This window comes from Penicillium nucicola (genome assembly GCF_028828085.1).
Source record: "Penicillium nucicola strain IBT 29836 chromosome Unknown utg000007l, whole genome shotgun sequence".
Lineage (NCBI taxonomy): Eukaryota > Fungi > Ascomycota > Eurotiomycetes > Eurotiales > Aspergillaceae > Penicillium > Penicillium nucicola.
Window position 1 is genome coordinate 130,603 of NW_026643131.1, and position 21,571 is coordinate 152,173.

At 50.0% G+C, this 21,571-nt stretch overlaps 7 protein-coding genes across 7 annotated transcripts; 3 read left to right on the top strand and 4 right to left on the bottom strand.

Moving 5' to 3' along the window:
* Positions 1–20: 20 nt before the first annotated feature.
* N7511_007098 (ABC transporter integral membrane type 1) lies at positions 21–4,825 on the bottom strand (the record flags this gene model as incomplete). The annotated part of the gene is made up of 8 exons (XM_057129475.1): positions 21–696; positions 782–1,561; positions 1,612–1,683; positions 1,735–1,858; positions 1,910–2,263; positions 2,316–2,478; positions 2,534–3,276; positions 3,349–4,825. 8 exons carry the CDS (start codon positions 4,823–4,825, stop codon positions 21–23), a joined length of 4,389 nt encoding a protein of 1,462 aa, XP_056982543.1.
* Positions 4,826–6,173: 1,348 nt separating this feature from the next.
* On the top strand, positions 6,174–7,565 carry N7511_007099 (uncharacterized protein; the record flags this gene model as incomplete). The annotated part of the gene is made up of 3 exons (XM_057129476.1): positions 6,174–6,858; positions 6,908–6,991; positions 7,114–7,565. The coding sequence occupies 3 exons, from the start codon at positions 6,174–6,176 to the stop codon at positions 7,563–7,565; spliced, it is 1,221 nt and encodes a 406-aa protein (XP_056982544.1).
* A 2,168-nt stretch (positions 7,566–9,733) lies between these two features.
* On the top strand, positions 9,734–10,633 carry N7511_007100 (2OG-Fe dioxygenase family protein; the record flags this gene model as incomplete). The annotated part of the gene is made up of 1 exon (XM_057129477.1): positions 9,734–10,633. The coding sequence occupies one exon, from the start codon at positions 9,734–9,736 to the stop codon at positions 10,631–10,633; it is 900 nt and encodes a 299-aa protein (XP_056982545.1).
* A 507-nt stretch (positions 10,634–11,140) lies between these two features.
* On the top strand, positions 11,141–12,826 carry N7511_007101 (fungal specific transcription factor domain-containing protein; the record flags this gene model as incomplete). Its single annotated transcript, XM_057129478.1, has 2 exons — positions 11,141–11,809; positions 11,867–12,826. The coding sequence occupies 2 exons, from the start codon at positions 11,141–11,143 to the stop codon at positions 12,824–12,826; spliced, it is 1,629 nt and encodes a 542-aa protein (XP_056982546.1).
* A 91-nt stretch (positions 12,827–12,917) lies between these two features.
* Positions 12,918–15,206, bottom strand: N7511_007102 (uncharacterized protein; the record flags this gene model as incomplete). The annotated part of the gene is made up of 1 exon (XM_057129479.1): positions 12,918–15,206. The coding sequence occupies one exon, from the start codon at positions 15,204–15,206 to the stop codon at positions 12,918–12,920; it is 2,289 nt and encodes a 762-aa protein (XP_056982547.1).
* A 445-nt stretch (positions 15,207–15,651) lies between these two features.
* N7511_007103 (uncharacterized protein) lies at positions 15,652–17,365 on the bottom strand (the record flags this gene model as incomplete). Its single annotated transcript, XM_057129480.1, has 5 exons — positions 15,652–16,057; positions 16,123–16,261; positions 16,311–16,358; positions 16,415–17,213; positions 17,315–17,365. The coding sequence occupies 5 exons, from the start codon at positions 17,363–17,365 to the stop codon at positions 15,652–15,654; spliced, it is 1,443 nt and encodes a 480-aa protein (XP_056982548.1).
* A 1,284-nt stretch (positions 17,366–18,649) lies between these two features.
* Positions 18,650–21,451, bottom strand: N7511_007104 (putative C6 and C2H2 transcription factor RegA-like; the record flags this gene model as incomplete). Its single annotated transcript, XM_057129481.1, has 4 exons — positions 18,650–19,655; positions 19,715–19,974; positions 20,024–21,206; positions 21,255–21,451. 4 exons carry the CDS (start codon positions 21,449–21,451, stop codon positions 18,650–18,652), a joined length of 2,646 nt encoding a protein of 881 aa, XP_056982549.1.
* Positions 21,452–21,571: the final 120 nt, after the last annotated feature.

A 21,571-nucleotide genomic window follows, 5' to 3' on the forward strand; every position in this document is an offset into this window, starting at 1 on the left:
AACTTCAATCTGGAAACTACTCATTGCTTCGATGCCGTATAAAGCTTCCGAAACTCCGACTCACGCGCCAACAATGCTGCCGGGGCATCGAACTCGACAACAGCTCCGTTCTGTAGAAGCGCCACACTATCAAAGCGCTCAATATGCCGTAACCGATGCACGACAGCAATAACCGTTTGAGCCGCGCACTCCTGCTCAATAATGTCCAGCATCCGATTCTCGGTTTCCCAGTCGACACTACTAGTCGCTTCGTCCAAGATGAGCAACGGGCTCGGGGTAGTCAATGCCCGGGCCAGTGCCAACAGTTGCTTTTCGCCAAATGACCAGTCTAGTGCGCCGAGATTGGCATCCAGCCCGCCTTTTGCGAGGATTGAATCCCAGAGTCCCACTTTCTTGATTGCAGCGATGATCTGCTCTTTTGATACGGTGCCCTCGGGGTCGAAGTTATCACACAGTGTGCCGGGGAGAAAGAATGGGCTCTGTGGGATGACCGTAATCTGTGAACGGAGCGCAGCAATCTTGATTGTGGAAATGTCTACGTTGTCAATGGTGATGTGGCCCTGGGTGATTTCTAGCATGCGTAGTAGGCTCATGATGAGGGAAGTCTTGCCGCTGCCAGAAGGCCCGCAGACGGCGATCTTATGACCACTGAGGATATGCAATGAAAGATCAGAGAGAATAGATCTATCACGAGCACTATCGGAGCCAGGACATTCCAGTCAGCGTTCTTCATCCAATTGAGGTGGGGGAATCATTCGTGACCTGCTCTCCCTCGACATACCTATATCCCGCGCTGACATTCTCAAAGCGAATATCTGCGCGAGTAAGCCAGTCCGACTCTATCCCGTCTGATGGTTCAGCAGGCGTCGCTGCAGTAAACTCCTTAACGCGTGACACTGCCCCGAGTGAGATCTCCATTTCTGTCCATGACTCAATGGCAGTATTCAGGTTCTGACTGATGGATATGATCAGATTCAGCGCAACTCCGATCTCACCGGCGCTGAAACGGTCTTTGAGACCGGTAAAAATGGCAACGAGGACAACTGCAAAAATCATGACGAGCAGGTCTAGTGCCAGTTTGAGCCCCTGCCGCGTACAAAACAGCATATAAAATGGCTTTTGGGTGACATCTAGCTTGGCGATGCATTGCTGGTGGAACTGCGGTTGCCAGTGCAGGCTTTGAATCACCGTGAGTCCGCTTACAGTCTCTTGGAAGTGAGAGAATAAGAGTGCCTTGGCTTCAATATCCAAGAGGCGAACCTGTCGGGAGGTTCGAAGGTAGCCTAGTTGGAGGACCCAGATCGCAATTAACACGAATGGAAGTGCTATGGTGATATACTTGCCGACCACGCAGAGTATGACCATACTGACGACACCGAGGCTTAGAGCTGGACGATTGATGTTAGTCAAGGGGCCTTGAACATGCATGAGGGACAGCAACTTGCCTTCCACGAAATTTAATGCTGTTATCGGAAGGAGAAAATCGATGAGCTGCATATCTTCGCTAAAGCGGTTCATGATGCTTCCGCTATCTGACTTCTGGAAGAAACTGAAGCGGGCACTGAAGGTTAATCAGTAAAAGTTTCCTGTAGCTGATTTCTGTCAACGCACCGTAGAACAGATTGCAAGAGGTCCGAATGAAGAGCCAGCGAAGTGTTGCCGACGATCTCGACGATCAACAACCTACGTCTAAATCAGCATATTCACATAGCGAGAGAATGGCAAAGATCTTACCAGCATCCGGCTCCAAGAGAAATAATAGCCAAGAGAGAAATGACCGTATAAACACCGAGGTATTTTCCCACATTTGTATTTGGATGCGCCTCATTTGCATCCGACCACCATTTCAACCAAATTGCTAAGTAGCTAGTTTAGCCTCAACTCATTACAAGTCTGTGAGCAAACTTACAGGCGAACTGGGTGGTGAAGGCGTATCCTAGCAAGAAGGCAGCGAAGAGAGAGACTTGCAGAAGCCCGGCTTTACGCGCGTAGTAGCTGTAGATGGACCAGCTGCCATCTCGCCTTGCCAAGTTTTTCTTCAGCTCAGTGGACTCTGGTTCCCTTCCGTCGCTACTTGTAAGCTTTACAGGCAGCAAGGGCTCTGTTGCTTTGTTAGACTGTTCGTTCACTTTGTCATCTGTGCCGTTATTGCCGACGTCCTCATACTCGGGCAACTGGTCAATAAGTTCCCGGTATGTGCATTGCAGGACCTTTCGACCACTTTCGAGGAGAATTATTTCGTCCGCATATGATAGCAGGGATCCTGAAGCTTTCACATTAGCAACCATATATAAAGGGACTGTGTGATTACCCACGAGTATGAGTCGCAAGAATCACGGTTGCACTTGTCCGTCGGAAGATACCATTACGCCCAAACAGGCGCTCGGCAACGATGTGAGTATTTTGTGCATCTAGTCCACTGAAGGTATCATCCAGAATGACATTCGGGAGGCGAGAGTAGACGGCGCGCGCAAGAGCCTGAGTTTCATTAGCACACAGTCTACAATGATAGATTCTTAAGGGATTTACTTACCACTCGCTGTTTTTGTCCGCCACTGAGTGCTATTCCGCCACTGCCAGCGATGTGCATGTTTCCTTGCGGGAATTTGTTGATGTCGTCCAAGAGCCCACAAGCCGAGATTGTAAGATCATACCATTCTTGATCTAATGCAGTCCACCCGGTGATGTTATTTTGGATAGAGCAGTTCATAATCCAAGGGATCTGCGGAGAATAGGCTATTCTTTCTGGCCGTAGGGACATAGTCCCACGGTCAATCTGAGTCTGGCCCATGATTGTATCCAGAAGGGCGGATTTCCCACATCCGACCGGCCCTACGACCATGACGATCTTACATTTTGGAATGGAAAAGGTCAGGTCGTGGAGGACGGCAGACGTTCCGGCTGTCCAAGATATAGATGTGTTGTGGAATGACACCAATTTGTCGCATGGAACCGATATTCCATGGGCCGTGGCCGGTGAAACCTTGGAAAGCTCAATAGTATCACCGATTGGTGATTCAGATTTTGTCTGAGTTGGTATCAGTTCAAACGATCTTTCTCGCAGGCAATAATTTTGAATTCGATCGAAGCAGCCGATTGACTGTGTCATTGTTGGCAACGACTGAATGAACAACATCAGAGGAGATGTCAAGATAGAGATAAGAGACAGAGTTGTAAATGCCTGCGTAGTCAGAATCTGTGTATCGTGTCTGGTCACAGCTATAATTGTATACAAGAGAAACACAGCATATGGCGCAAGGTCCACCGAGATAGATGCTAATCAAGCCAGATTACCACAAAATTAGTGTCCGTCTACAATACTTTCTTTTTCTGAGGAAGGTAACTTACATAACATGACGACTCCCACAATAAGCTTTCGAAAGCGCTTAGAGGCAATGAGCTCGACCTTGCGATACCGAGTAATGATATCAAATAAGACGACCTCGAGTCCCATCATCTTGACAGCTTTCATATCCCCAAGCATCGTAGTAGTAACCGCTAAACGTTCCTGGATATGTTCCACCCACTTCTTCTGCGCCTCTGCGCATCTGGCAGAGACCGGGGTAGTGGCCAGTATGCACAATATGGCAATAACGGCCGGGAGCACACAGGCGACATACACCTGAATCTCTAGCAGCCAGATCGCGATGACCACAGAGAGAAGAGAGGCCCATATCTCATGGAATGATCGCACACTCGATATGATACGTGCCGTATCTGTACCCATGAGCGCGACCGCGTCTCCAGCTTTTGAGTTTGTTGTACTTCGCAGTGCTAGAGTTTGCTCATCAATCAAAGCAACAAGACCCGACCGGACGGTAGTTGCCAAACGGCTGGCCTGGCGGTAGTAGATGGCCGTGCAAACAGCGATTCCTGTGTAGACGAGCGCGTATGCTCCGACTAGGGCATGTCCATACCGTTGGCTCTTCGCAGTAGTCGGTGAATCCATCCACTCGATGGTGGCGGAAAGCAAGAAGGGTTGGCAAAAGGTGAATGCGGCGAGCAGAATCCGCGGGACAATTGCGGAGAGAAGGAGTCGATAGTAGGCTCGGAAGGTCGCTTTAATCAGCCTGTACTTCCCATTGGTCTTAGACCAGGTCTGCACTAAGCGGGCTTCTGCGTATTGTCCGAGTAGTGTAGAGTCTATGGCTGGAAGGTCGTCGAGGGTGATAATGGATCTATAGGCGTTGCGGAACAGAGGAAGGACCCAGGCGAAGAGGTTTCGCCCCCAGAATCCGTGAAGCTCTTCAATGGCAACATTTCGATATAGTGGCTGGATGAAGTGGACTTTCTGAGCAGACTCTAGTACCGCGGTGATGATGACTATTATATAGATGGCCGTGAATAGTCCTCGAGGAACAATAGCGGATGGAATAAGCCATAACGTGCGTAGATGAGGTAGGTAGAGAATAGATACGGCCGAAAAATAGATGATGAGCGTGTTAGACGGTTGGACTGTTCGTTGATCCTCGAGAAAGGATAGCACGATTGCAGCGAAGCTTGTGGCTATGTTGATTGCTGTTGCTGGAGTGGAGATCTTAGTACGTAGCGCCGGGGTTTGCATTTGGTACACCATAAAGATTATCCATAGCACCGAAAGCACAAAAAGTAATACCGATTTGTAGATTGCGAATTTGAGGGAGTTGGACTTCACGGGGGACCGTCGCAGGATCTCCAGTCGAGGAATGAGCCACAGTAAGAGCGCGACTGAGGGCAAAATATTGAAAATTGCATCCTCAAAAAGCAGTGTAAAGTCGAAGGCTCGACAGTCACTATCGACTCGAATGTTGAAATGATCATCGCTAACACAAATGTTCAACCCCATCCTATTCGAACGGTGAACCCGTAGTCTCAAATTCTGAAAGGGCCAGTTTCCGGACGATGTCAGGTTGGGTAAGATAAGCTAACAGAGATCCAGCGCGGCAGCGGACTCATGGCAACAGATAAAGGTGAGATGTGTGAGGCGCTCTTGGCCCGTCGGATCTCCGCTACAGGGGGAGATCAATGAACAAAGACTACGTTCCTCACCCCTGACCCTGCCTCTATTTTAAAAAGGTGTAACTTGTACATTCTCGGATCTTACTTAAGGGTGTTTGTCTGTAGGGAGACTATTTATTCGTGGATCTGCTCGGGAAACGACTCACAGTACTGTCTGAATTCCCAAGTCCTTTTAGGGCTGGGTATCCAGACTCCTGCCTCTAATTGTCTCCATGGCTTTCTTTGGACTTGATAAAACTGGAGATATGGTTCACATGATCACATTAGTTGGTCTATTTGGTACCTTGGAAGACCCTTGGGGAATTGCTGAGATTACATAACATCATTTAGTTCCCAAAGGTCAGTTACGTTAACTAAACTAAGTGACAAATTAAGTTAGCGATGGGGTCGGACGAGTGATCTACGATCAAGTAGAATGGAATATTCAATCTGACTCGTGAGAGGACTGTTTGATAGAGGAGATCTGGCGGTATCTTCTGCCTGATGGTAAAATCGCTATGAATCAAAAATGAGTTGCTTTACACGGCGCGACCGGGAGCTTACTAGTCCAACATGGATTTTCTAGCATTGTGGAAGACTTTCTTCTCGAAGGGAAAGCTCCAGCTGAATGGAGAGGCTCTGTCACGCGGCAACCAACAGCTCATGAGATTGTGCTTGATATGCAATGATATGATTAAAAATGGACAGGCAGAATGAAAAACACATAAACTCGGAAACCGCTGTGTTACTGCTTAATGCAGGGGATCCTGGACTAGGCGGGAAATACCGCATAATGAGAAGAGCTAACAACAAGCTAAGATCAGAGGGCCGAGCCTTTAGCGCCACACACAACTACCTTCCGATTGGCTCAGAGCTTCAAAAGGACTCGGAACTAAGCAGTTGCAGGCTTATCTCGCTATGCCTTGCTCTTTCTCGAGACCCACATCGCATCTAGACAAGAATCAAAAGGAAAGAGAATTGTCTTCTTTTCATTCCCCCCAGTTTGCGAGAGAATGGCATTTCCGACAGAAAGCAGCTTCACTACAAAGATCTCTTGTAGCCAAACGATATGGGATGCAGAGGTGCAAAAAGAGAATAAGGCTGATCCGTTGGATCCCAAGACATGGCGAAAGGCAAGTTCAGAGCCATCACAATGTATTAGAAAATGGTTCTAATGGATTTTATAGCGGAAAAAAATGTTCGTGGTTTTCATTGGCCTCCTCACGCTGTTCAACAGCGTCTTCGATTCTACCATCCCAAGCGGTGGGATTCGCTTCATTTCAAAAGCCTTGAATGTCCAAAGTGAGACTCAACAGGTACTACCCACATCAGTCTACCTGATCGGGTATGTGACGGGACCTCTCGCCTTTGGGCCCATGAGCGAGCTGTACGGTCGACGACCAGTGATGGTAGGAACATTCATCCTGTTTACTATCTTCACTCTCGCATGTGCCGTTGCGCCCAACTGGCCGGCCTTCATTATTTTCCGCGCTCTCTGTGGCATCTGCGCATCGAGTCCAATTGCCGTCACCGGCGGACTCTTCGCCGATCTGTATGGCTCCCCTCTTGCCCGGGGACGAACCATGGCGCTGTCAATGGGGATCACGACTGCTGGTCCCCAATTTGCACCGCTCATTGCGGGTTTTATTGCACCGGTGGCGTGGAGGTGGGTTTTCTGGCTGTCACTCATCCTTGCTGGTGTCACCTTGGTCCCGGTGCTTTTCCTCCCCGAAACATTCCAGCCTGCCCTCTCTCGCCAGCCCCGAAAGCGCGGGGAGGGCATTCTAGTCAAAACTCTTACCCGGCCGCTGTACATGATATTTTATGAGCCTATCATCACTTTCACTTGTCTCTATTTGTCCTTTGCAAGCGCAATCTTCTGTGAGTACTCCATTCCTAAGAGTCAGATTGATGATCTGATTTGAGACAGTTATGTACTTCGAGGCGTATCCCTTGATCTTCCAAGGAATATACGGGATGAGCGATGGTATTGCTGGACTGGCGTTTCTTCCGAGTATGTACCAAAGCCGTGAGAAAGAAAAGTCTAGAGCTAACTCGGTGTGCTGATCAACTGTAGTTGCTGTGGGAGCCTGTATTGGAATGGCCATATTTCTAGCATATGAATCCTTTCTCCAGCGCGCAAAAGCGCGAAACGCCCCGTGGTCCAACATGGAAGAATACCAGCGCCTTCCTCTCGCATGCCTAGGGGGCCCCTCTACGTCGTGGCCCTATTCTGGCTGGGCTGGACTTCATCTATGAACATTCACTGGATTGTTCCCATGCTTGCAGGGATACCGTTTGGAATGGGATTCTTCCTCATCTTCGTGGCGCTGATCAATTACATGATTGATGCTTATCACGAGTACGCTGCCAGTGCGATGGCAGCCGCTAGCTGTTGTCGAAGTGTCTTCGGCGCAGTTTTACCTTTGGCAGCGGCCCCCATGTTTCGCCCACTGGGTATAGCATGGGGCTGTAGTCTGCTGGGATTTTTGAGTCTTGTCATGACTTTGATCCCGTTTGTGTTTATCCGCTACGGGGATCTTATTCGGTCGAGGAGCAAGTTCCGGCAACAAGTTCAGCATGCATGAGTGTTTTATGGTTTGGTGGAACTAATGGGAAGAAAAGAACGATTTCATCTTCAGCTTCTCGGACACGTCCCACTAGCTCAACAATTCGACACGCCGGGGACTGTCTCGCAGACCGTCGAATCGATACCGAGTATCTCACGTTCGGCTATCGACTGAGCAATGATATTGGCCATATTTTAGCTTGATGGAAGAAGATTCTTCGACCATTAAGGCATGCTCTTAGCGTCCGTGAAAGGAACCAATATACACAACCACACCACAGCGACTTCTCTCTCGCTTGCGATTAGGAATCATATATCCGCCTTCGTTCAGGATCGTCGGTTTACATTATTCTCCTCCTGGCAGCTTCCATCTAGCCTCATTGCCACAATGTACCCACAAAGCCATTCCTACTCCCCACTCAAAGCAACCCCACCGTCCAAATAGAATGATAGTATAAGGTGCGATAAGCTGGATTTGAAGCGGCATACTCCGAACCCCGAACCACGAGCCGGAAAGGGAGTCAGGAGACGAAACCAAACAGAAACGGAATACCACCCTCCGCTTCCAATCTGGCAAATTCCATCATTCCATCAATCCATCCAAAGCGAGGTATCCATAGCGTTAGCGGCACCTTCACTCAAGCCCACGACCCTATCAAACCGACCGGAATGTTTCAAAACGAACCCGATAGAGAACAGCCTCCTAGCGGTTAAATTTCGCCAACAGATTCAAATTGATACTAGGTCCATACGCCATGCCGATCCCGCATTCGGACAGACTACCAGAATCTGTTTAGCGAAAAGGGGACGCCTCAATTCTCGCGAGGCTTCAATCTTCGGAAAGATCTCCCCGATTGGCGGAATCTTTTCTCGTGATAATGAAGATCATCTCAGAGTCTCAGACAGTCAGCAAATAGCGCGATCATGGAAATTTCGGGGTTGGGCAGTGTGTCCGAAGGTGAGGAATCTGACTTCCTGCAGAGGACTCACAAGTCGGGGCCACTAAGCACCGCTTAGTCCCAATACGGCTGTGACAGACCTGTATTTCTTGTTTCACCACTGCGATGCGACCATTAGCACCCGTGGGATCGAGCCGATGACGGGCGGCGCGGCTGGGCCAGCCCGCGCGCTAGTGCGTATTTCATGGCTTGAGCGTACCACTGCTGGACAGTCTGGCCGTGGGGAATCTTTTAGTATTCACGTTTTGAGTTTCGCTCGGCTCTCAGAGAAATCTTTACAGCCCACTAGTAACAGTGGCTATGGTTTCTGCAGTGGAAAACGAATTAAAAAAACAGCCAAGGGATTTACTAGGCAAGTGGGCCACTGCAGAAGACTAGGATTGTTGGAAGATAAGGGCTTTTCATTACTTAAACCTGATATTAGTTAAACATTATTTAGATATTAACGTTGGTTAGATATGTCTGCAGCCTGAGATGTTGCAACAATGCATTGCAACGTGATAGTCAATTGTTTGATACGCAAGAACAATTCGATGTTACGCTATTGGCAATGCAAGGAAACCACGCTTAATCTGAGGCTCATGCCATATCTAGATCTAACCCCTGACTGGTCTTCCACTGCTAAAGGTACCAACACGTATGTCTACAATATGCTGCAACCATCAACCTGTATGAAGTGAACCTTTACCGTACCCAAATCGGTAATTACAAGTAAAAGTCATCGTCATTTGTCAGGACCCAGTTGGTAATCTCGGCGATCTGGACTCTGTTCTTCTAGCATCGGCGTGGGCCGAACGATGCAGCTTTACTTGCGCACGCCATGTCTCTATGAATTGATAGACTCCTGTAGAGCCGACCACGCGTCCTAGACCCGTATCTCTTTTGTCATTCATGCTTGTTGGAGTACTTTTGAAATACCACTTTGTCTCCCATGAAGAAAGTCTAATTCAACGGACAGTTTCCTGAAACTGAACCATTGATCGCGCCGGTCTAACGCTGTAGCTTGCATAAGTGACTTGCTAGGGCTGACTGTGTTTTGCTCTACTCAGGGCCGTTTATGCTGTATAGTATTTGCTTTGGTCTTTTAGTCAAAGATCGGAGAATAGATTTAAATAGGCTGGACGGTGCTGAAGTCGCAGGGATATTTTCTACAGATTCATCGGCAAGCAGGTCTATTATCGTGCTATTTTCCGCTCTTTGTCTTCTAGGCCGCTGAATTCAATTCAAAATGGCCATTGAAACCATCAACGCAGAGACTCGCGCAGTAATTGCAGATCTCATTCAGCTCCGGGAACAGTTTATCAAAAACCGTCTCATCTTCGTGAAAGGGACACGCCTGATTCCCATTCTCAAGCTGCTTGGCGCCACCGACCACGATCTGGAGAAGATGAAGACGGTGAGTAACACTTTACGCGACGACCCGACTCTTCCATTCCGGAAAAGCAAGAATGGGCGCTTCTGCTTCGACTTCGAGCAGTCGCAAGTCCGTCGTCTCGAATTCCAGCCCTTCGCCTTATCCGTCGAGGAAGATTTCGTGCGCCACGACTCCGGCCAAATCAGAGAGTTCCAAGAGGTCGACGAAGATCTCCAGGGCAACTCGACCTTGCATGCTCTGTTCGTCTTCAAGGCCCTGATCTTCCGGGGCGTCCCCATCAAACAACGCCCAAAGCTGAACTACAACACGGAAAACTTCGTGTGTACGCTCTTCAACCTGCGGACCGTAACCAACCAGGATCTTGTAGGCGAGCCCGCGCTGGAGGGGGTGCACAGTGATGGAGTCGACTTTACCATGACGACGTTCCTGGGCAGCGAGAACATGACCGACGACAGTGCAGTGACTTTTGTGCATGACATGCGTGCCCCGAACGCCTTGCGTTGGAACAAAGTCAACCCGGAGTATACGCTGGGCAGTCATCAGCACCGAGATTTCTTGGACACATTGCTCTTTGTCGATCACGAGAGGAAGCATAGCCTGTCTCCCCTTCACGCGGTCGACCCTGAACTCCCTGCCACCCGCGACATGCTCATCTTCTTCACGCGGAAGCCAGTGGTTGAGGGACATATCTCACACCCCTATGATTCGTTGAACTCCCACGGCTCCCTTCCTATGCAGGTGGAGTTGGCGTAGCCCGGCCTCTGCTTCAATTTCCTTCCAACCCAAAATTCATTTCTTTCCTCCGGCCTGGTCATGTTTTGCTTGTTTGTGTCAGTGTTGTTTGTCTGTGAAAAATAATGGGATGCATCGATATATCTGCACACGAGGAGGGTGTAGCATTTGTCTGTTGAAGACCGAGTCCTGTAATTAATGGAAACAAAAATAAACGACTGGATTTGCAGTGTTTTATAGTCAACTTCACCATGATCTTCCCATCAACAGCTTGTCTGCAACATCGAAGATTACCTAAAATGCCGCTAAGCGCCAAGTGGACACGATCATCTCTCATCTCCCCGCCATGAGATGTCCTTGACGATGACCATCGCCCCGCGACACCGGAGAGAGTTTACAGTAAGCGCCTCAAGTCCCATCGGAGCCCGAGACTAATCGTGCAGGGGTGTTGGTCCTGTCGAGAACGCAAGGTAAAATGCGACGAAGGCTCGCCGTGTTCGGCCTGTCAACGATTAGGCCTGCAGTGTGATGGATCCAGTACACGCCTTGTCTGGCTCACTGGAAAGAACAAATCCTATCGATCTACCGGCCGGCGATATATGCACTGTGGTATGTGACTTTTTCGGCCCTGCGCAAGCCTCATCTCACCTCGAAACAGAGCGGACATGGGACAATCACGCTCCTCTGGACTCCGAAGTGGTAGATCTCTTGATCGCACAATGTGATGAAGTGGAAGGGAACGAAATTCTATCGCCTGTGATCGATCGTAGCCCGTTTCTCGTATTCCCAGTGCTGCCTCCCACCTCTTTAGCGTCAACAATCAATCTGGTCTTGGCGAACGGTACTACTCCAGCGAGGTACGCCGACAGCGACGATAAGCTCCTCTTTCATCACTATGTCAATTATGTGGCGTCGGTCATGATGCCCTTTGAGCACCCCTGGAACCCCTGGAAGCTCTTCTATCCATCGGTGTCCCTGGAATACTCGGAGCCCGGGGAACGTGCCCTGTTTCATGCTCTCCTAGCTCATGCCGCTTTCAATCTGGCACATCTCGGTGGCAACGCGGCCAAAATGATGCGCTTGGCAGCAAAGCATTATAACGCGTCCATTCAACACGTCAATGACGGGATCCAAACGTCGGCGGACAAGGGCCCCGGGGCAATCCTGGCGGCGATCATGACGCTGATGATGGCAGAGGTAAGAACCCTATCTCGGCCACACTTGACGAGAAAGAGACTAAACCTAGGCCTGTAGGTGTACAGCGGTCAATCTAGAAAGTGGAAACACCACCTGCAGGGGGCGTGGGCCTTTCTTCTCAACACTAACAGCAGCGAATTGTGGAACCAGTCCCGATTCACATGCTTCTCTGTCCAGAGCTTGCTGATTGTGAAGATTATCGGCAGCACTACTTCAACAGACGACAACTACTCCCCTTTGACACTGACACCTGCTCTCTCGCATACACATGTAACGGATGACATATTCCCTAGCACTGCTCTCTCAATTTTGCCAGTTAACACCAATACCGAATTGAAATTTGCTGCCTCTATCTCATCCACTCCACAGTTCGGGTTCACAATCGGGGCTCAGAGATCCCTACTCGAATGTATTTCAGTCATCGCCACCGTCAGCCGGCAGATGCAATTGGGCCCACCGGCCAGCGACCCATTCAACGCGGACCGCGCCGTGGCCGAAGTTCTGGCCCGTCTAGGGCATCTCCAGGCACAGGCTCAGGACGACCTACCCTTTCAACCGGAGATCAAGTCGGCCCCTTCCACGGACCCCGATCGGCCCGATCCTCATGTCCAGGATCTGGCCCGCTATCAGCTCAATGCGTTTATCTACGCCACATACATCTACCTGTACCGATCGCTGATGGATACCCCACCGAAGCGGGTCGCAACTTATGTTTCGCTGACATTCCGAAACATTTCGTCCTTTTGCGCCCAGAGTAACGGGAATTTCTCGCTGTGGCCCGCTTTCATTGCTGCAGTTGAAGCTTACACGGAGGAGGACATGGCGTTGGCGCAGGCGTGGCTGCAGCAATCTATTCACTTTGGGCTCGGAAACCGGCTCCTTGTTAAACAGATCATCGAGGAGGTTTGGCGGAGGAGAGAGCATGCGCACTGTGAAAGGGGGATAGACAAGGGGCTCATCACTGTGGACTGGAGAGATGTGGTGAGAGAACTTGGGGTGGATATCCTGCTGGTTTAAGGCTTGATTTGCGACTTGACAAGACTTAAGATTCATTCTGTCGAGCTACTGTGATACCTGGTCAAGCTATCGATATTCACACAAAGATTCTCTACAATCTAGCGAGACGCGCTGTAAATCTTTTTCCGCCGTTCGGCGTCAGCGAGCCTTTCTCAATCTTCCCAGTCGGGGTTTGTTTCAGCTCTTCTAGAATCTGAATCACCGTGGGCACCTGGTTCCGCGCCATATGCTGCTGCGACCATTGCCACAGGGACGTTTCATCCGTCTTGCTCCCATTGCGCAACTTAACCACAACCTTGAGGTCATCCTCCGTTCCAGCTCCTAGTTCGCTAGGAATCGCAAACGCGGCAGCGATGACAACCTCAGGATGCAGCAGAAACTCCTCCTCCACCTCCAAGGCATTGATGTTCTCGCCTCGTCTTCGGATGATATCCTTGATACGACCAACAAAGTAGACATTGCCGTGTTTATCCATCTTGGCGATGTCGCCTGTGTGCAACCACATATTGGCAAACGTCCTGACCGTATTGGCAGGGTCATTGAAATATCCTTGGAAAAAGGCGTTCGGGTTATCACTGCGCAGCAACAACTGACCAGGGGTGTCAAACGGCAGGGGCTCGTCTTCCGCGCCCGCGATGCGGAGTTGATACCCTGGACGCAATACGCCACAGGAACCAGGAACGAGGGAACCCTGCTGCACGATCGGAATGCTAGCCTCTACACTACCGTACAAGGTACGAAGGGGATGGCCAAACCGCTGCTGGTAATCATCCGCAAATGCCGGGATGGGAACACCCCAAGCGAGGCGAACGCGATGCTCCCGATCGCGCGGGCTCGGCGGCTGCTTGTAGATCAAGGCCAGAGTGGCGCCCATGAAATCGTACACCGTTGCCTTGGTCTCACGAATCTCATCCCAGAATCGGCTGGCCGTGAATTTGGGAGACAGGGCGGCGGTGGCACCAAGGAGAATGGCTGGAATGACGGTAAGTGCCGTTGCATCTGCGTGGAACAATGGGAAGGGACAGTAGAGCACATCGTCTGCTCGCAGCTTGCAGCTTTCTATCAGAAGCGTAGCCTGGATGATGAAGTACTCGTGAGAGAGCATACAAGGCTTGGACTTGCCCGTTGTCCCGCTGGTATACAAGAACGCCGATGTTGTGGCCGGCGTCGCGGCGAAGGACTCCAGGACCATTTCGCTGAGATAGAGCTTGGACAGATCTCGGGCATTGCCGCTACCATGAGTCCAGATATTTCCACTATTTAAGGCGCTTGTCGCTTCAACCAGGTCAACAAATTGGTTGTCCACGATGGCCAGTGTTGCATCTGCTGCAGCGATGGCATTCTTCAACGTCAATGACCGCCAGTCGGTGTTTACCGGGACCCAAACGGCGCCTATCCGGTTCGTGGCCATCCAGGTGTGAACCATCTCAATACTGTTCTTCATCATGACCAGCACTCGGTTGCCTGCTTGGGCTCCTGCTGCGCGCAATCCGCTGGCGAGTGCAGCCACGCTGCGATCAAAGTCTTGGAAGGTGACATCCTGGCCCTGACATCGGATGAACACTCTGTTAGGATAGTTCTGAACGGCAGTTCTCAATGCAGTATTGATATCACGGATTTGGGGGGGTGTTTGTTTCCTATGGGCGAAATTCTTGAACGCGTTGGCCGCCTCCATTCGCGAGAAACAATAACTGGCGGCATTCACCTCGTCATGTAGAGCAGACTCCATATTTGGGAAGACCCCCCGCTCCAGGGACATCTTCAGACTAGACGATGCAGCTTTCGGTAGCTGGGCAAGTTCCAACGCCAGATGGTGAGCGCGAGCTTTGGGATCTTCCGCAATCTCAGTCAGTAGACCGATGCGCAGCGCCTCCGGGGCATCTATAGTTGTACCGCGGATGAGAAGCTCCTTAGCTTTCAGCATACCCACCATATGAGAGAGTCGCAGGGAAATACCGCCCGTCACAGCATGGCCCAGCGTCACCTCAGGGAATCTGAACTTCGCATTAGGGCCGCCAACGACGAAGTCAGCAGCCAGGGCAATCTCTGCTCCGCCACCCACCGCATAACCCTGGACAGCAGCTACGACGATAGCGGACGACGAAGCCGTCAGCCGCGTGATATCTTGTAACAGACCGAACGCGATGCGAAGTTCCTCTGCAGATCCCGTTTGGGGGGCCAGGGTTTCCTTGAGGTCCTCGCCAGCGCAGAATGCCCGATCTCCGGCGCCTTCTAGGATGATGACATGTGCATCGGCGTGAGTGTGCAGCGCACAAGTCAAGTCTCTGAGAAGCTGGACATTGAGTGCGTTTAGGTGTTGCGGTCGGTTCAGCGTGATCTTGACCACGCTGGGGGCGGGTTGGGAAATAATCATCGCCATAGGAGATATAATCTAGATACAATTGAATGAATGGTCAGAGGGGTATAAGAGAATAGGATGGAAAAGATTGTTTGCTTCCTGCAACCAGGTAGGACTTATATGACTTCATTCTACGGTGCAGAATATATGATGGCAACTCATAGCGAGATAGCAGGGGTTTTCTCCAAGCGCTAATCTTGAGCGGGCGTGGGTTTCATTGGGCAAAGACACTTTGTTTTCCTTCTCTTAGATGCACACTTCTAGATTATTATTCGAACAGCCTCTTAGATCCCGAGCAGATTTGGTGGACAATTAATTTATATTGGGGAGTCTATGGTTTATATGCAAGGACTATGACTCCGTTCTTTTGACTAGCTCTTACCAATGAGCGCCAATGACACCAGTATGAGTGCGAAGAAAACAAAAAGAAAACGCCCAGTGTCATCATAAACCAAGCGCAAAACTTTTACACTATTGTGTCTGCCGCTCTCTCAGTTAACGCGCCCTTCATCACCTGTTGAGAGAATGGACTTCGGCTTCGAATCCACTGTCCATACTTGATAAACACGAATGGAATCACCGCAAGGAGAATGGCAATAAAAGCCAAAAGTGAGCTCGCCCAGTTGATCCCCAACGTTCCATACATCGGATTCGTGGCCAACGGCAGACAAACCGCAAGGCACGATCGCAGCGTACTTGCAGCAGCCTGCGCAGATGCCGAGTACTGCTTGTACGCATCAGTGAGGTAGTTGATCATAGCCATGAAGATCAGGATATACCCGATGCCGAAGAAGAGACCAGACATCATGGGAACGATGGGGTGGATGGACAATTTAGAAGACCATCCTAACCAGAAGAGGGCAATTGGGAGTCTAGGAGGTCAGTTATTTCTGCTGAATAGTTGGAGATATGCCCAGGGCTTTCCAGGTTGACTTACAATGGTGCCCCCAATGCAGCAAGCGGCAGACGACGATACTCCTCAAGTGTGGCCCAAGGCTTGCCTTCTTTCACGGCCTTGGAGTGATACGAGCCATATAGCAAGAAGAGTGCGAAAGCGACCAAAGCGCCCACGCTAACTGTTGCTAATGTTAGTCTCCATAACAGAGCGCGAACTGACTGACATACTGGGTAAAAATGCGAGCCCTGCGACTCCCGGCGATAATCCATAGAGATCTATCGAATGTCAGTAGATCTTCCAAGATTAACACGCCCGTCAAAATAGATCTTACTTTGGAATATAAGCGGATAAGCCTGGAAGTACAGGTAAAACATCGCATATGTGAAACCCATAAAGAGCGAAGCAAAGAGAAGAACCGGCTCCTTGGCTGTCATTACAAACGGCCTCATGAAAATAGACAGAACATCATCTCCACGATGACCAGGACCTTGAGGCGGAACAACATCACCAGCCTTCAACTCATATTTCCCGGCCTTGGCCAATCGCCGCGCATGTTGCCTTTTCAACACCGGCACATACGTCTCCGGGATGAAGAGAATAAACGGATATCCGACACCAGCAGCCGCAAGACCAACCCAAAAGGTCCAGCGCCACGAAACGGTAGAAATAAACCCGGAGACAAGCGGCGCAAGCTGAGGCCCAAAGCCAGTGACGACCATGAAAAGCGCCATGGCAATGCCACGAGTTTGAGGATTATCCAAGATATCAGCATACAAACCTCCCAGCACGGCGTTTGGAGAAGCAGCATTCAAGCCACAGAGAAGACGTAAAACAAGCAAGGCCGGAAAGTTAGGCGATAACGCGCAAGCCATGGTGAAGATGATATAACCGCTAAAGGTGCCGATGAGAACGGGCCTGCGGCCGACATGCTCGCTCAGCGGTCCAAAGATGAGTGGACCAATGGCAAAACCCACGAGATACAGCGAGTTCAAAAGGACGAGCTTGGTATCATCATGGGCGATGTGGAAATAGTCTGCGATTGCATCGTGGGCACCCGAGGGAAGAGAAGAACCAAAAGCACTGTTGAAAATGAACAAAATGCCCGCGAGCACGATGTGTACTTTTCGAATCTGACTTAAATATTAGAATGCAAAGAAGAGACAAGGTCTCGAGTTGAGCCAGGTTATAGTGGGCGTCACTCAGAAGACTGGAACACTATAATTTCACGCACCGGCGACAGAGTAAGAGGATCTCGATAATCCTCCACGGCCTTCAAACCCATTTTGCAAATAATGCAATGCAAAGCTAATTTATGACACAGTAGTCTTCTTGTCAAGAAAAGACCCCGGCCAGACTTTAAACAGCATTTCCTCTACATTCAGCGACGAATTTTCATCACCGGTTCTCGGGCTGCAGAAGCCGGGTGACTGGATCTATAGCCCACATGGAACTGTAGCACCAATTGACTTCTCTTTTACTTGATGATAATTTCCCCTGGCCTATAAAGATATCGGCTTCTTCGTGGAGAACGCTCCACCGATGCCCCACAGCACGCCCTACACGCCCTGCATCGCACTTTTGATTGGACGCGCCAGACTGTCATCGGAGATGTCTCCGACTAGGGTTTGACTATGGTAGCCCTGGTATATCGGCCAGATGTCCGAACTGTAGAAGTATACATGTCATGGCCAAGTAGGTTACAGGATGAATTGAATCAGATTTTCTGCTTGTAGAATCTTTCTTTAATTCTTAAACGAAGCACTCGGTTCCAGTTCGGGCATAGCTTGGTTCCAACCATGGAATCGGCTTGGAATGAAATGTCACGTGATTAGGGTTATCAAGCACAGCATTGAGTCAAAGCTTCAAAAGTTCGGGAGTTGGGTCGATGGCCTTGAAATGAGCTGGATAGAGTAGAGCCGGACAAATGATTGATTATGCATTGAGTAGATTGTTTTGAGTATTCAAGGTGTTTCCACGATCACGGCATAATTTCATAATTATGTTCAGGGAGGACAACTACGTCTGATGTCTCCCTTCAAGACAAATATCTATTGAAGCAATACAAGATCCAGCATTATTTATCCTTCTTGGAATATGTCATGCGAAATGGGATTTCAGACAATCCACTGACCAGAGATATTGAGAGGGGAATCAAATTAGTAAATAACTGATAGCCTATTCAACATTCTACTGGTCATATAGGGATAGAATAGGCACAGCGCTAGTAATCCGATCGACCCAGGGTCACACACTATTCTTCCTTTCTGGGCTTGTATTAAGCTAAGGGCTCTACTCACGCAGTAAATTGTGATTTTGAGCCTCGGCGCGGGTTTCGACCTCCCCGCAAAGTTGGGAAAATTGTGGGGAAGCCGAGTCGGGATGTGGACAAGTATCCGAGGTATAGCTTTGGGCATAGTTGCAGTACAGTCATAGAGGTCACTTGTTAGCGTGCTCGATTCTAGTTGTTATGTATGACACATCCCACTCCACAGAGATGGGTGATTAGATTCGTAACTGGGTATCAATAGAACATAGAATATCGGTAATACAAATTAGAACAGAGACATCAACCACCTCTTACACAGTGACCCAAATCCCCCATTAATTGAGCCAACATCTGGACCAATGGAGGCGTTCTGTCAGAGTTCTCCATGCGAAGGATCGCTTGCAAAACATCCATTGTAGACCCCGGATCAACCAAATAGACCGCTCCCCGGGGACCCTGTAAGGCAGGGGAGCCGCAGGCTAGGGTAACAAACTTGGAGACATCGGGTATATCATGGCCATCCAGAAGGACCGTAGGGCCGGCCGTGAGTTCAGGCGGGGAATGAGGAGTCCCCGTGATTCGGGCAGTGTTCGCCTTGGACACAACACTATAAGACCAAAACGCAAGACCCGCGTAGTAAACGCCGATAGCCAAGAAGCCTGTGACGGAGCCAGGAGGCATGCTTCTCGCAGCGCGGATGACCTGGCCGGCATGCCAGACCGCTCGGCGGGAATCCGAACTGGCAATCCACTCCAGAGCGGAATGGTACACGCGGCGAGCCTCTTGTTTATCTTCCTTTCCGGCGAAGAGCTGGAGTTCTTCGAGGGACATGTGCAAGAGCATAGAGACAACTTCGCAGACGAGCATGGTCTCAGGTCGACATTGGATGCGCAGTTCAGAGCAGACCATTCGGAAATGCTGGAGAGCCTGGTCCAGTTCTTGTTGGCGGGAGTTTGTCACGAGGGCATGCCAGTGCTTGGAGGTATTGGTTGAAATGAATTTTAGTCGATGGTACTCATTGATTAGCGCGGCTAGACCGTGGATCAAGATCGATGCTGCAAATTGGGTGTCGACGCGATCTTGGAAGATTGTGAGTTGGGACATGTCACGGAGAAGATCGGCTAGGGATGGTAGACGTTCTGGAGTCATTCCGCCAAAGAGATCTTTCCACTCGGTGGCAGATTTGGCCTCCCATAGTTGACGGGACGCGGGCAGAGGAAGCTCCATGTCGGCATATGATATTATTGGATTGACATTCAAAGACATTGCTGTCTGGGAGTCATGCATGAAGAGATGGTAAACAAGTCTGATCAAGAAAGTTAGTATGTGACAGAATGACAGAAAAAGATGTGGAACTAGAGGTACCTCTTGTATGATTCTTGTTCAACCCATGCATGCCACTTCTCCTCGAGAACAGGTCCCGCATCCTCTGCAAGAGGCACAATATTAGTGTAAACTGAGCGACGAAATCGTAAACCGCGACGAAGCATTGTAATGAGCGGCTGTGCGAAGCTCTCTGCGATTTCCGTCTTTCGGCGGTTCCCACTCCAGATACCAATATCGATAGTTATGGCATAGATTTGCGAGGTCCGTAGATCACGGGTGAATGTATTATCTCGTTCGTACTAGAAGTGTCAACATCATTATCCTCTATGTGAATGGAAGTAACGTTACCTTTCCTGGCAGATGTAGCCGCACCATCTCGTTCAACGCATAACCGAGTTTCCTGATAGTAGGAACAGGTGATAAAACGGCACCAGCAGCAGCCAGGCCAGCAAGAACACCGGGATCTTCGGCGTTCGTTTGAAAAGTTGGCATGTGAATAAAAGTCTGAACGGTATGTTTCTGCAGCTCGAAATATTGCTGAATCAGTCCATCCAGCAAGTCTGTGCTTGGAAACGACTTCACGATCCGACTCAGGCTGGCCTCTCGACTAACTTCCAAAACCAGGCTCAGAATCAGATCGCGACTACTAGATGTCAACCGCTCACATAAGCAAGCCCTTTCTGACAGAACGCCTGTTTCGGGGCTGTTGATTACTTGGGGAACAGACAAGTTTTCGTGGTCATTAAAGGCATGATCTTCAGGCGCAGGTTTCCACGCGGAGAGTGATGAGCGGTGGTAGGCCTCTGCACCGATTCCGATGCCACTGTCGGTATCATAAATTTCATAGTTCTGGGTGTAGAAGTTTGGCAAAAGACTCCGAGAGTTGTACAAGTCAATCAGGCCGAAGTCGCCATCGGTTAGGGTAAAGTCAAAGTGAAGGTTGTCCAACGCGCCATAATGGACATATTCGGATGCCACTTGCGATGGATCCGGATCATTATATCGGGCAAGAGAAGGAATCAAGGAGTCGGGGATGAAGTTTGGAAAAAATGTGCCGTCGATACTAAATATGCCACTTTCGTGGTCATTGGGTGATACTACCGCTTCCAGGACCAGTTCGTCGCTCCCGTGGGCAACTTCAGGAGAAATCATGTTGTTTGACAGAGACGGCCTGGGGGTCATCAAAATAGTCGCCGCTGAGAAATCCTCCAGCGGCGTTGGCATTGGTGAGAATGTCACTGCCGGCGAAGTCGTCAAGTCCATATGCGAATTGCTTTGCGCAGGCGTATCGAAGATATTGCGCTGCGGTGCCGGCTCTGGCGATGAATCCTGAGAGGCATCCTGCCAGTCACAGGGCTGGTTGCGCTCGCGACACCTCCGACAGGGCTTGTCATCGTCGCATTTGAGCTTTGACGTGGCGCAGGATCTGCATGCCTGTGAGACTCTACTCTGCTTGATCACTGATGAGCTTCGTTTTCGTTTCCGGTCTCGGTCATTGGCATGGCCGGTCACATGGCGTTTTAACAGATCGCTACGAACTCATTAGCTCCATGCCAGACCCTCCGACAGGGGGGCTCACGGCCGCGCAAAGCCTTTGTCGCATATATCGCAGACGTATGGCTTTTCTCGGGTATGCGAGCGAACATGGCGGATTAGATGATCCGCTCGATTATAGTGACGTTTACAGAAGCCGCATTGAAAATAGCCGTTCTCTTTCTTCGGCAGAGAGTTCGCACTGTTCAGCTGTTCCGACTTTGGCGATGAGTCCGTGAACATGATCAGACTGCAACTATATCGTACTCGGGGGAATGAGAAGGGAGGCAAGAAAGAAAAGAGAGAAGAGAAGAGAAGAAAGAAGGGAAAGTAGGAAATCCGGGGGAAGTGGCAGATCGACGC